The sequence below is a fragment of the Polypterus senegalus genome, chromosome 6 (assembly GCF_016835505.1).
Source record: "Polypterus senegalus isolate Bchr_013 chromosome 6, ASM1683550v1, whole genome shotgun sequence".
NCBI classification, from domain to species: domain Eukaryota; kingdom Metazoa; phylum Chordata; class Cladistia; order Polypteriformes; family Polypteridae; genus Polypterus; species Polypterus senegalus.
Window position 1 is genome coordinate 83,889,582 of NC_053159.1, and position 14,804 is coordinate 83,904,385.

The 14,804-nt window shown below is 37.2% G+C and overlaps 1 protein-coding gene across 7 annotated transcripts in view; it reads right to left on the minus strand.

The window, feature by feature from the left end:
* Nucleotides 1-850: 850 nt before the first annotated feature.
* The window catches only part of hdac4 (histone deacetylase 4), a 532,842-nt gene continuing 518,888 nt past the window's right edge, over nucleotides 851-14,804 (minus strand). For all 7 annotated transcript variants that reach the window (XM_039756441.1, XM_039756439.1, XM_039756440.1 and 4 more), the window contains 2 exons: nucleotides 3,593-3,734; nucleotides 851-2,169 (listed from right to left, as the gene is read on the minus strand). In XM_039756441.1, coding sequence (XP_039612375.1) covers nucleotides 2,130-2,169; nucleotides 3,593-3,734 — 182 coding nt within the window. In that variant the 3' untranslated portion in view covers nucleotides 851-2,129. The remainder of the gene's footprint in view (nucleotides 2,170-3,592; nucleotides 3,735-14,804) is intronic.

A 14,804-nucleotide genomic window follows, 5' to 3' on the forward strand; every position in this document is an offset into this window, starting at 1 on the left:
TAATATAAGCAAAATGATTGAAATAAGACTACAAATTAATGCTTAAGGTAGTTGCCAGGTGGCTAAACATTAGTTGGATCGCTAACTTCATCCTTGACCACTGTGCTCCAATACTGCCTGAATAAAGCCATTACTCACAAGTTTTGGACAATGTATGGGTATCAATGTCTCCTTCCATCTACTTAATGAACCTTCTTATCCAATTTAGGGTTGCATGGAGATAGAGCTTGGCATATACTGTATATTTATGTATATATATATATATATATATATATATATATATATATATATATAAATATGTATAATATATATATATATATATATATATATATTTATACAAACATATAGTGAGTAAGTACCTTCAGATATCATGCATCTTATGTTAGAAACCATTTGTCATGCTAATATGCAAGACCAGATCAGTCCTGCAGGCACTGTCAAGTTCCTGAAACAGAACCAAAAAAGAAGAAAAAACATAAAGCAAAAATGCCACTATAACATGATGTGCTGGTGCTCAATGGCACATTCACATTCTTTTCACTGTTATTATTGTTAAAGGATTATCCTTGGATGACACAGGAGACTGAAAAAAGCAATCAGACTAGTAAGCTGTGCAAAAAGACAAGTGCATCCATGTTTAATCATGCTGAACTATGCTTACTGTTATTAATATTGTACTGGAAGAGGACAATGTGTTAAATATCCTTGGGGGAAAATGTAACATGTAGATTATTACAAGCAGTCTATCTATCTATCTATCTATATCTATATCTATATATATATATATATATATATATATATATATATATATATATCTATATCTATATATATATATATATATGTATGTGTGTATTTTTTTTTTAAATATTGGTCAGCAATGTTACTGTATTTACATTGCAATTTCACAATACCCATTAAGGTTTATATTGTTAGATTGTATAAAATATACATAAAGCTAAGGATCTCTGCTTGGACTACCTTACATTATTAACGGTCATTAGCTGGAAGCAACATATCATGCTTTAGTTGTGTTATTATTATGTTTCCAACCCCCATTAAAGACATTCTACGATTTGAAAAACTGACAAGTTGTACTAAAAGGTACATGCTTTAAAAACCTGAAATGTATCTCTAGTCAGTGTTGTTAGCTACACAACACAAGAAAATGTATGCTAAATGTTAAAAACTGAGCCAACATGTTTCAGCTGTTCCAACCATGTTTACCCACCTCCATAACTGGCAACTACCTTACAAACTGCTTTTAGTGCTTCAATTTAAATGGAGAAAAGGGAAAAAAATAAAGAAAAAAAATAAAACAAGGAATTTTCAGAGAAATTCTTAAATACAAGCCATTGTCCATTCCACTCCTTCAGTAAACATGTGGAGCATGTTGTACCTCCTTTGCTTTTCCACCATCATGGTTTCTAACATTTCCAATCTTGTGTCCAAAAGGAGGGCTTTTCTGGAGGGAAGGGAGAGATTGTTCTTTTATGCAATTTGTTTAAGGCATTGTTCTTCTGAATTCAACAAGAAATCCATCAGGTCAAGAAAGGCACAAACTCTCATTCTTCAAAGATTTTTTGAGCCTGAAGCCCACACCTTCAGTTATAGTCCTCACTCCTGGAAACCATTTTATGTTGTTTTATTTTTGCTGTTTTATCATCAGAACAAAGTTGTCTTTTTTGTAATATATGTAATCATCAACTGCTTGTAAATAGATTAAGATCCACTTAAAAAATCTACCATGTGTAACATTGGCCATTCCAGGTCATAAAAACCATAGTTAAAAGGTTAAAGCACCAGCTTTCACATTTAGACCATTTTTATTTCTGACTGAAATTGTCTGCGTACTCTGCCAAAAACAACCACTACGGCTGCCTTTCATTTCAGAACTCTGAATGAATGGAACACATTTTTTTTTTTTTTACTTTTTCATCTGCTTTCCAGACATCATTTTTTTCTTCCTCACTTTCATTCTTGTATCGCCAGACCTTGAATGAAGACAACAACAGGATGCTGGCGTAGTGAGCAGAAACAGGAAATTAAATTGTTGTTTCCTGGCAGACTTGTGTCAGAGACGCAAGAAGGACTCTGAACCATTGACGTCAAGGGACTGGTCCAGTTGGCTTCTACAGTGGTGGTTCCTCTTCCATTGGTTCATCTTCTGGCCTGCAGACAATGTAAGATATTTAATTGACTATCAGGCAAGCACCTGCAAAACTCTTTTAAAAAAACACGAAGAACTGATTTTCTTTTGGACCTTGTGCACCTGATATTTTTATTAGATTCGGCTTTACACCTAGTATTTAAAACATAGTAAAAATAAAATTAGCAACAAGGCAACCTTTCAAAGTACTTTCAATAATGATAAATCCAACAAACATGTTATTATTTCCTAGCAAGTTTTTCATAACAAAGTACTTTCTCAGAATGTATCTACTTCGCAATTTAAGGTATCATTGTATTTTTATTACTTATACGAATGTATTTTATGTTCCTTCATCTTTACAACTGTCTCTGTCAAAACGTTTGAACCATTTATCTTCAATCTCAAAACTTCATTCATTTGAGTTATAGGCTCCCAATTTGCCAGGATCCACTTCAATGACACTGCGTGTTGGAGGATGCTGTACACATCCTGGCAGTAATGAATTAAGGCAAGCTTGTGTTTATTTGAAATGACAGGACTTTTGGCTTTGGGTTTATCTCTGCTGTTTGATGTTATGCACAAGAAATTGCAGTCACATCACAATTTAAAGGTTATTAGGCATAAAATTAAAATATATTTATTAAATTGCCTCAAGAAGGGCTTACATTACAGGAAAATAGTTATGTTTATCCAAGACAAGCCCAACAGCAGGCCATCTTAAGTATCTGAGATGGAATATCAATGTATTTGCAAGCGAGTACAGTACTTATAAAGTGGTTAGGTTTGCATCATATGTTTGTAAATTAACCAACTAAATAACAAGGGAACAACACAGAAGCAAACATTACGTATGCATTGATAACAATCTGAAACATTCATATTTATGAATTTTTTTTCTAAAATGATGAGTCAGCTTTAGCTAGTGGTGGCAGTTTATGACAGGTCACCTTTGAAAACTGACGTTTTTAACAGAGCTTCAACAACATTATTTCTAATGATTTCAGTTTTCAAATAACTTTAAAAAAGCAGCAGCTACTTTACTTTTTTCTGTTTAGAGCCCAAAGAAAATGTTTTACCCTAATTCATAAGGGTAGAATGATATATTGACACATACTGGCATGTTGTCATCCTGTTTCTTTGAATTTTGCATCATTCTTTAAACAACTTTAATCTGTTCTTAAATTTTTTTTTTGCAGATTAAGACAAAACTGGCGAGGTTTAGATAGAGAGGGGACAAAATGAGGGGCATACTAGACAAGACATGCTTCTTAGTATTGGAAAAGAAAGAAGTCTGTTTGTAGAAATTCTGTAGGGTAATTCAGAAGAAATAAGACTGATTGGACAACACAGAATAATCATATTAAGAAATACAAAAGGGTACTTGCATGTAAACATCACATAAGGAGCAACCGGCAGTGAAAACTGCAGGCACAACATGCTTACCTCTTTTCCATACTTTTGACTCCTACTGATAGGGAAGCCATGGCAGTTACAGTCTCTGCTTCCTCCGTCTCACATTTCTGAGCTTCAATCAATGAGTAACTCACTGTTGATGAGTGGCGCTGGACTGATCGCCAGTATTTACCTATTTAAATAAAAAGAAATAAAAAAAAAATTCAGTAGGGCATAAATTCAAACTAATTGATTTAGAAAGTGATTATTTTTACAAGTAACATCACTGGTTCTCAAGGTCAGCCTTGGGGTTCACTTCTGCAGTAGGTTTCATCCCAAATGACAAAATAGTGTTAAACTTTTAAAGCTATCTCAAAAACAAAATGCAAATTTCACTCTTTTGTACTTTTAGCACTGCATAATAAGAGAAGAAAAAAACGAACCAACTCTTTAAACAATTAGACCAAATACATGTTAAACGACTTGCTCTTTGTGAAATCCCTTAGAATAAAATCCTACAGCCACTGAGTGCTCCAGGCCTGAACTTCAGAACCACAATTTTACATTATTTCATTAAAACTAAAGGAAATGGTAACAACACCAAAAAAACAGAGAAGGAATTTTCAAGGGGGCTAATGAATTTCTTTACCCAACACAGAACATATGGTTTGTTTATTATTTCTTTATTTTTTTACTGTTGATTCCAGACTTTGAGTATTTTTTCTTTCCACAAAATTACTGTTTTCATTATTACATTGATTTATCCTGATGTTTCAAAGCCTTCAAATATAAAAACTCTACTCATCTTGTCACACATTCTCCACTAATGAATTCACTGCTGCAACAAAATATTACTTAGATAAATCTCAGCTAACATTTAGCATAATAGTACAATATTCATGATTAGATGAAAATGTACAATGTTCTTTAAGAAATGCACATTGCAAATAAATTGACAAACTAAAAATTGAAGTGCTTCTTTAACCGCAGTATTATGGTAGTTAAAGAATCTGACATACTGTATCAGTCCTGTAAACGAAGAACGGACAAGAAGACTTTAGGAGAAAGAGAAGGCAGGAATATTAGCTTGTACAATAAAGAAAGTGGATTAATAAAACTGAGAAAAAGGAATCTGAGGCATCATATTGTGCATGGAGAAGAATGGCACAGTGTAAGAAATGAGAGGCATGTTTTAGGCAGAGATTAAAACATTGTGGAATAGTGGGTCTGTGGCTTAACAATTAGGAGCCCTATTTTAAAATAAATAAATAAATAAATAAATAACTGAATGGCTGGCTAGATCTTCGTGGTTGAGGATGCTCACGCAGCTGCGAGAGGTTGGGGAGGTAATTGAGGCGATTGCTTCATCGGCTTTCAATGTTGTGCGACTGAGACACTGCCCCCATGGAGGTATTTAAGGGGGAACCGGCACGGAGGAATGAAAGGAGAAAATAGACTGGCCAGTAAGAGAGAGGCAGAGATGGAGACAGGGAGAGCGCCTGTGCTGAACTGAGTGAGGCAGATGGTTGGGTGTGGGGCTCCGGGTTGGCTCAGGGTTGTAGAGGCTGGAGACTGTGGAATGGGTCCTTCTACTGAGTGTTTGCCTGGGAGTAGGAGCAGCCCTATATGTGGTGTTGCCGCGGATGCTGAGAGATTGGCGGAAGGGGAACTGTGCAGCTCATCTTGGCTTCAAAGGATTGCAGAAGACCTGGCAATGGGGACCTAAGCTGGGATTTAAAGGTTGACTGCTAGAGATGGGATATACTCCAACCCCAAATGCACTCCTGGTCTGTATCAGGCAGATGACATCTGAACCATTGCTAAATTAATAATTCTCTAGTCTGCATCAGCAAAGCATATTTTAAGGGCAAACAGGTAACAGAGCTAAAAAAACATTTCTGGCCTGACAGTGCATGTTCTGAATTAAGTTCTGTAGTGATCAGTGGCTCATCAAGACATATTGTGCATATGTCCAAGAAAAGACTTTTAAAGAATTGTTTTAACATTTGTGAATGTTACCCGGGCACAGACAGGCAGACATGTTGGTTTCCACCACCACACGTTTATTTACAAACAACTATTTACAAAGTCTGTGCACACAAACCCCTCAAAGTACCCACAGTCCTGGCCAATACCACACAATGCCTTCTTCAGACCGCCTCCACACTCTCTTCTCCTGCTTAGTCCTTCTTCCACCCGACTCTAGCCTCGAATGAAGGGAGGCAGCCCCTTTCATCCTCACCCGGATATGCTCCAGGTGCTCCCCGGCAATCACCCGCCGACACGCCCCTGTGTGGCGGAAGTGCCGGCTGTACTTCCGGAAGCATTCCGGGTGTCCCTGCTCCTCTTCTCCCCAGCACTTCCTGGTGTGGCGGAAGTACTAAGGTCCAGGGTTCTCAAGAATCAGGGCGCCCCCTGGCGGTGACCACGGGCCCCTACAGGGTTGGGCTTCCAAGGCCCCAACCCGTGGCCCCCAAATGAGCCCAGATGGGCGCACACCCTCTTTCAGTCCCTCAAGGCGTCCCGGCCGGGTCATCGCGCCTGGCATCCCTGATGCATTTTTAAAAACTTATATTTTATAGTTGTTTGGCATTTAAATTATAACAGTGCCCTTGTATTCTCTGCTTTTAAATTTAAAAAAAAATTAAAATTATTCTCTCTCTTTGCTTTACCATTACTCATCAGTAAGTCAGTTTCTGAATCCAAATTTACCAATAAAATGCCATATGCAGCTAGGGCCTTCCTTACCAAAGTAACAAGACAAACACCAGCCAAGGAGCAGAAGCACATTTTCGGGCATGAATGGACTTTGATACCTTCACTTATACATATGCTAGGATAATTTATAATATCTTAACATTTTCTATTAAATTGTGAATCACGTACTACAAGAAGAGTAGAATAAAAGGATTCCAGATGGAAGCCTGGATAAACACTTCTGAAGTATTGTAGAACCCTGAGCATGTTACATCAACTGGCTGTGAACTTCGCAGGCATCAAGTGTTCTTGTCATTTTTGCTCATTGAACATTCAGTACCTTAACAGTAGCATTTGGCATAGGTCATGTACTGGGTGATTCTAATGGGTGGGGCCTCAAGTTATGATGTATAACTGTTTTAATAAAGAAGCAATCCAAGCAAAATAAAGATCACAGTATTTCTGGATAAATGTACAAATAAATGAGGCATAAGGTGGCAGAACATCGGCGTCTGTCTGCAGAACTGATGCCTACAGCAAGATCCTGTGCACACAAAGTTAATGTATTGGCAGTTCTTCTCTAAATTCAGTACAGGGAAGCATGGCATACACAACTGAGTAGAGGGTGTTTCTTGTGTAGATGTATTAGGGTACCAGTTCCATCAAGTAGTCTCAGATACTGTTCAGGAAGAAGTACAGTGTTAGGGAAACATAGTCGAAACATCTTATTCAGAACTTCAGTGCTGCCTGAGCATACTGGAAGCCAACCAAAAATGTCACAACACATTGTGGATGACGTCTGCAGTCATCTCCAGTGATCGCTAATGAAACCTTTACAATGCTTTGTCCAAGAGACGGGAAGGTCATATTTGACATGTCAGAGGGTTGCAAAGAAAAGAAAACTGGATTCACTGTTGTTCAGGAACAGAAGGCATCCGATAAGGAAAAAAGAGAGGCATGCTGTCAATGGTTCCAAGAGTTTGTGAGGGAGAATGAGAGAATATTAGACATAACATAGTTCACAGATAACGCCTGGTTTCAATTGTTGAGCTTTGTGAATTTGCAAAATATGCAAATATGGGGAAGCAGTTATGTGTTTGCAATTCACTATTCAGAAGGCAGAAGCCAATAATCCTTCAATTTATTATATACAGTACATCCAGAAAGTATTCACAGCACATCATTTTTCCACATTTTATTTTACAGCCTTATTCCAAAATGGATTTAATTAATTTTTTTCCTCAGAATTCTACACACAACACCCCATAATGACAATGTAAAAAAGTTTAATTGAGGTTTTTGCAAATTTATTAAAAACAAAAAAACTGAGAAATCACATGTACATAAGTATTCACAGCCTTTGCTCATTTCTTTGTCGATGCACCTTTGGCAGCAATTACAGCCTCAAGTCTTTTTGAATATGGTGCCACAAGCTTGGCACACCTATCCTTGGCCAGTTTCGCCCGTTCCTCTTTGTAGCACCTCTCAAGCTCCATCAGGTGGGACGGGAAGCGTTGGTGCACAGCTATTTTAAGATCTCTCCAGAGATGTTCAATCGGATTCAAGTCTGGGCTCTGGCTGGGCCACACAAGGACATTCACAGAGTTGTCTTGAAGCCACTCTTTTGATATATTGGCTGTGTGCTTAGGGTCGTTGTCCTGCTGAAAGATGAACAGTCGCCCCAGTCTGAGGTCAAGAGCGCTCTGGAGCAGGTTTTCATCCAGGATGTCTCTGTACATTGCTGCCGTCATCTTTCCCTTTATCCTGACTAATCTCCCAGTTCCTGCCACTGAAAAACATCCCCACAGCATGATGCTGCCACCACCATGCTTCACTGTAGGGATGGCATTGGCCTGGTGATGAGCGGTGCCTGGTTTCCTCCAAATGTGACGTCTGGCATTCACACCAAAGAGTTCAATCTTTGCCTCATCAGACCAGAGAGTTTTGTTTCTCATGGTCTGAGAGTCTTTCAGGTGCCTTTTGGCAAACTCCAGGTGGGCTGCCATGTGCCTTTTACTAAGGAATGGCCTCTGCCTGGCCACTCAACCATACAGGCCTGATTGGTGGATTGCTGCAGAGATGGTTGTCCTTCTGGAATGTTCTCCTCTCTCCACAGAGGACCTATGGAGCTCTGACAGAGTGACCATCGGGTTCTTGGTCACCTCCCTGACTAAGGCCCTTCTCCCCCGATCGCTCAGTTTTGACGGCCGACCAGCTCTAGGAAGAGTACTGGTGGTTTCGAACTTCTTCCACTAACAGATGATTGAGGCCACTGTGCTCATTCGGACCTTCAAAGCAGCAGAAATTTTTCTGTAACCATCCCCAGATTTGTGCCTTGAGACAATCCTGTCTTGGAGGTCTACAGACAATTCCTTTGACTTCATGCTTGGTTTGTGCTCTGACATGAACTGTCAACTGTGGGACCTTATATAGACAGGTGTGTGCCTTTCCAAATCATGTCCAATCAACTGAGTTTACCACAGGTGGTGTCCAATTAAGCTGCAGAAACATCTCAAGGATGATCAGGTGAAACAGGTTGCACCTGAGCTCAATTTTGAGCTTCATGGCAAAGGCTATGAATACTTACGTACATGTGTTTTCTCAATTTTTTTATTTTTAATAAATTTGCAAAAATCTCAAGTAAACTTTTTTTAACGTTATCATTATGGGGTGTTGTGTGTAGAATTCTGAGGAAAAAAAATGAATTTAATCCATTTTGGAATAAGGCTGTAACATAACAAAATGTGGAAAAAGTGATGCGATGTAAATACTTTCTGGATGCACTGTATGTATGTCTTATTTGAAATTCAAAGAAAATACAATTAGACATGCAGAGAACATGCAGACTCCACAAAGACAATGCCATTCTTGGGATTAGAATGTAGTAGTGCTAAACCAGTGTGAATTTCAATTTCCATTATGTCTGGTGTGAACCTGGTTTTCATCTGTGCATGTAAGAAAACAAAGTATAATGTTTTGATCAACCTTTGAACCACCTGGGTGCACCACGTATTTTTTTGGTCTATTAATCATCATAACTATAAGACAATAAAATCACAATAAATATTTTAAAAATGTAAAACCAGTATCAGAATGTTTCTAAAACAACCTCCTGCAGTTATTTTTAGCTGCATAGTTACACCATTTCCTATTAATATTACTATAAAGTAGCATTTTTACAGTAGCAGCAATTGGTGTACCACACAGTATATACAGTGGGATGCAAAAGTTTGGGCAACCTTGTTAATAGTCATTATTTTCCTGTATAAATCGTTGGTTGTTACGATAAAAAATATCAGTTAAATATATCATATAGGAGACACACACAGTGATATTTGAGAAGTGAAATGAAGTTTATTGGATTTACAGAAAGTATGCAATAATTGTTCAAACAAAATCATGCAGGTGCATAAATTTGGGCACCGTTGACATTTTATTGATTCCAAAACTTTTAGAACTAATTATTGGAACTCAAATTGGCTTGGTAAGCTCAGTGACCCCTGACCTACATACACAGGTGAATCCTATAATGAGAAAGAGTATTTATGTGGGTCAATTGTAAGTTTCCCTCCTCCTTTAATTTTCTCTGAAGAGTAGCAACATGGGGGTCACAAAACAACTCTCAAATGACCTAAATACAAAGATTATTCACCAGCATGGTTCAGGGGAAGGATACAGAAAGCTGTCCCAGAGATTTAAGCTGTCTGTTTCCACAGTTAGGAACATATTGAGGAAATGGAAGACTACAGGCTCAGTTCAAGTTAAGGCTCGAAGTGGCAGACCAAGAAAGATTTCGGATAGACAGAAACGACAAATGGTGAGAACAGTCAGAGTCAACCCACAGAACAGCACCAAAGACCTACAACATCATCTTGCAGCAGATGGAGTCACTGTGCATCGTTCAACCATTGGCACTTTACACAAGGAGATGCTGTATGCGAGAGTGATGCAGAGGAAGTCTTTTCTCCGCCCACAGCACAAACAGAGCCGCTTGAGGTATGCTCAAGCACATTTGGAGAAGCCAGCTTCATTTTGGAATAAGGTGCTGTAAAACTTATGAAACTAAAATTGAGTTATTTGGGCATAACAAGGGGCGTTATGCATGGAGGAAAAAGAACACAGCATTCCAAGAAAAACACCTGCTACCTACAGTAAAATATGGTGGTGGTTCCATCATGCTGTGGGGCTGTGTGGCCAGTGCAGGGACTGGGAATCTTGTCAAAGTTGAGGGACACATGGATTCCACTCAGTATCAGCAGATTCTGGAGACCAATGTCCAGGAATCAGTGACAAAGCTGAAGCTGCGCCGGGGCTGGATCTTTCAACAAGACAACGACCGAAACACTGCTCAAAATCCACTAAGGCATTCATTCAGAGGAACAAGTACAACGTTCTGGAATGGCCATCTCAGTCCCCAGACCTGAATATAATTGAAAATCTGTGGTGTGAGTTAAAGAGAGCTGTCCATGCTCAGAAGCCATCAAACCTGAATGAACTAGAGATGTTTTGTAAAGAGGAATGGTCCAAAATACCTTCAACCACAATCCAGACTCTCATTGGAACCTACAGGAAGCGTTTAGAGGCTGTAATTTCTGCAAAAGGCGGATCTACTAAATATTGATTTCATTTCTTTTTTGTGGTGCCCAAATTTATGCACCTGCCTGATTTTGTTTGAACAATTATTGCACACTTTCTGTAAATCCAATAAACTTCATTTCACTTCTAAAATATCACTGTGTGTGTCTCCTATATGATATATTTAACTGACATTTTTTATCGTAACAACCAACGATTTATACAGGAAAATAATGACCATTAACAAGGTTGCCCAAACTTTTGCATCCCACTGTATTAGAAAATGATAAAACATTATACAGTAAGATTAATGAAGTACAAAGTAAATATACTGTATATCATACATATAATACCAAATCATGCACGTTAAAAGGATAATTCATCTATTGTAAGTTATGGATTTTGATGCATATATATTGAAGAAGGTGAAGGAATTCATTTGTAAACATTTTCATAGGGTATTTAGCTACAGTGTCACCACCATCCACTGTTACGTATTTCATGATTCTATAACAGTGTGCTTTTGAATTTCTTGAAATGGCACAATTATATAAAATGTATTATTGTATATTACTGTTTTATTGTCTACTACCAAAACTTTGCATTTTCTCCACGTGTATGTAAACTTAAAAAATATGCATCATGTTGAAAAGCTACAGAAAAATAAGAGATTAAAATCAATGGCTAAAAGGTGTATAACTTCAATTCTAGAATTTAAAAAAAGATGACTACTTAGCTATGAATGGGATTTGAAAAAAAATATTTTCTGGTAGCAGCTGAAGTGTTCCACGTGCCACTACAAGCTTGCACTGCTCCACCAGTTAGTTTTCAAGCTAGTGCAGTCACATTTCTGAAAATTTCAGATACAGCTTGATCCCTTGCAGAAAACATATTGTAAAATAACACACTATTGCTAATTGTGAATGGCTGCATGTTTATGAGCAGTAACACATTTTCAGTTAATCTATAGGGCTTGTTACAGTACTTGCTGCAATATTAGTTTATTGGAAATTAACTCCTCATCTTTATTTACTAAAAATGAAGCTGTACTGCTACAGCAAAAAGGCAGAGGTAAAATAAAGTGTTTACTACTTAATACCAGACTGAAGGGCTAACAGTTCGGATGGGTTAACAGTATAGGAAAGTCCACTTGGTTTTTTAGCTGGACATTTCCCTGCTAAACAAATCTGGCACATAAAGGTCAGGAGAAGGATCATAGGTCAAAATGTCAAGCAAAATAGTTGTAATCAGACAACCGTCAAAGCCAAAAAGCTAACCAGAAATGGCAGTCAAAAAACATTCATATAGTTTTAATATTTCAATTTGGTCTCACTGTGTTGTGTTGATGACATCACCTGACAAGAATTCTGGGAAAATGCCCCCTAGCAACTAGGAGTGCACTAACAAAATGGAAGCTCTCATAAACAGAAGCAAAATACCGTTGCTGTACAACATAAATATTATAATTATAAAATATATTTTTTTTCAGATATATAATGAAGAAAACACATATCCAGAAATGATCTATGGACTTCAAAACACCCTAAAAATACTTTTTTCTAACAATGTCTTAATTGTAACAGTAACAGACTACACATCTATATACTAAAACTCTTGAACACAAGAGATTTACTAAATATTTTTGAATAATTAAGGACAAACTATAAGGACAATTCATTTGTTTTGAATCCTGGGAAATAACAAGATTACTTAAAAGAATCTGGAAAGACAAACTAAATTAAAATGATTTAGGTCACTGTGAAAGCCTAGAACTATTCATATTTTATGGTTTTTAAAGTTCATTTGAGTGATTAAGAACACTTGAGTGGACAGCCATGAATTCCACTAAGTATTTGGTGATACATAGGCCACATTTCCTTAGTTATCCATCACTACAGGAAAGACCCAAGAACACAAAAATGATGTATGACAAAAGGTTGTTGAGCTGCACAATCAGTAAATGGCTATTATAAAATAGCTAAACAGTTGTAAATGCCCATTTCCACTATAACAAACAATTTTAAAGCAACTGGAGATGTAAAAAATCAGCCTGGAAGTGGACATGTGTCTCTGTTGACCCCACATAGAGTGAGGATGGCTCAAGCGAACAAAGAATCTCCAAGGACCATAGCTGAGGGACCTTAACCATTAGATGGGTCTTGGGGTTAGAAAGTCTCCAAAACTATGACCAGTGTATCACCCATAGAACCACAAGTTGTTTGGGAGGGTTCCCTGAAAAAGCCTCTGCTGTTATCAAACAAACTTTAGCATCCACAGTTTTCCAAACCTTACTGGAACATTCAATGAGATCAGGTTATATGATCAGATAAAAGAAAAAAGAGCTTTTAGGCAACAAACATAACAGGTGGATTTGGCACAGAGGGAATGATGGGCATAGAGAGAAGAACCTCACCCTCACTGTGAAGTATGGTAGTGAATTTTTGATGTTGTGGGGCCGTTTATCTGACAAAGGCCCTGAAAAAGTTGGTAGGATGCTGTACATGGTATCATGGATTCTATCAAGTATCAGCAGATATTACGTCAAAACTCGATTGTCTCTGGGAAGAAACTTAAATAGGGTCATGGCTGTATCTTCCATCAGTACAGTGTACCAAAGTGCACCTCAAAATCAACACAAAAATGGTTCAGTGACCAATTAATCAAGTTTTTGCCATAGTCCTCTCATTCTTCTGACCTAAACCCCATTAAAAACCGCTGGTATGAAATGAACAGGAGAGTCTGCAAGCACGGACCTCACAATCTGAAGCATCTAGAGAGACTCTTTGAGGAGGAATGATCTCAGATCCCTTGACGTGTGTTCTCCAGCCTCATTAAGCATTAGTGAATAATACTTAGATCTGTTATCATGGTAAGTGGGGAGCCTGCAGAAACTAGTAGTTAAATGAAAGTGTGCAAATAATTGTGACAATGATCTCTAAGGATATTCAGTTTTTTATCTTAAGAATTTGTTTATCCTTTCAATTAATTTCCTTCAATTAAAGGTTGATATTTTGTTAATATTTCGAATGAACCATCAAGAAGATAAATAATAAGACATTTTTTCATAGCCCATTTTACTTTTATTTACCAAAGGTGCCAATATTCTTTGGGATTTTACAGAGAATTTACTTTTACTTACCAAGGGAAGTGTAACCGGAATGTCAGCCTTGGTACTATTAAAGCTACTGTATGATATTTATTTATCATGCAAGCATTCAACAGATGTAAAATAACATTTAGGTCTTCTAGTATTCTTTAAAATTATGAACAAATTTGAAAATACTTTTGTTGTTTTGTTCACAAAGAAAATTTATGGATAAAGTCTGGTAATCTTGAGACCTTTTGCCAAATCCACTGTTACTGAGTTACACCTTTTCTTGTAAAAGATTTTGTGTACAGAGAATGCTGACTAGGATGCAGCTACAATACAGTGGTTTTCCTGTATAAAAAATAAAATTAAAGAGATGGCTGAGTTTTATTTTCCTATTAAAATTGTATTAAATGTCTTAGAACATCCCTGTCTCGGGTCTGATTGCTTGGACAGGCTTTAGCTACCTGTAGTTATGTATTATTAGATTGAATGGATCAGGAAAATACATAATGGACATATAAATGCTTTTTGCTATTTACAGTTTAAAAAAATAAAGCAAGGAAGCTCAATTAATTTATGAAACTTCTGGAAAGTTTTTTAAGCTGAGTTGGGTGGTTTGTAAAGCAAAAAATATACTCATTTACTAATAATTACATACAATATATAGATATAGTTATGTCACTGGGAAGATTTTCTTACTGAAAACATGAACCTATATGAGCAAGCTTAGTAATTATTTTAAGCAGTAAACCTAACCTAAAAAGAAACATCCATTTAATGTTTAATTAGATCTATTGAGTGTGTGTATGTATAGGGTGGTCCAGATCTAATTATTCAGATCCAGATCGTCTGGATGACTTTGATTTATTCAGGGACGATTCCAGTTTGGCGCGAAGACGA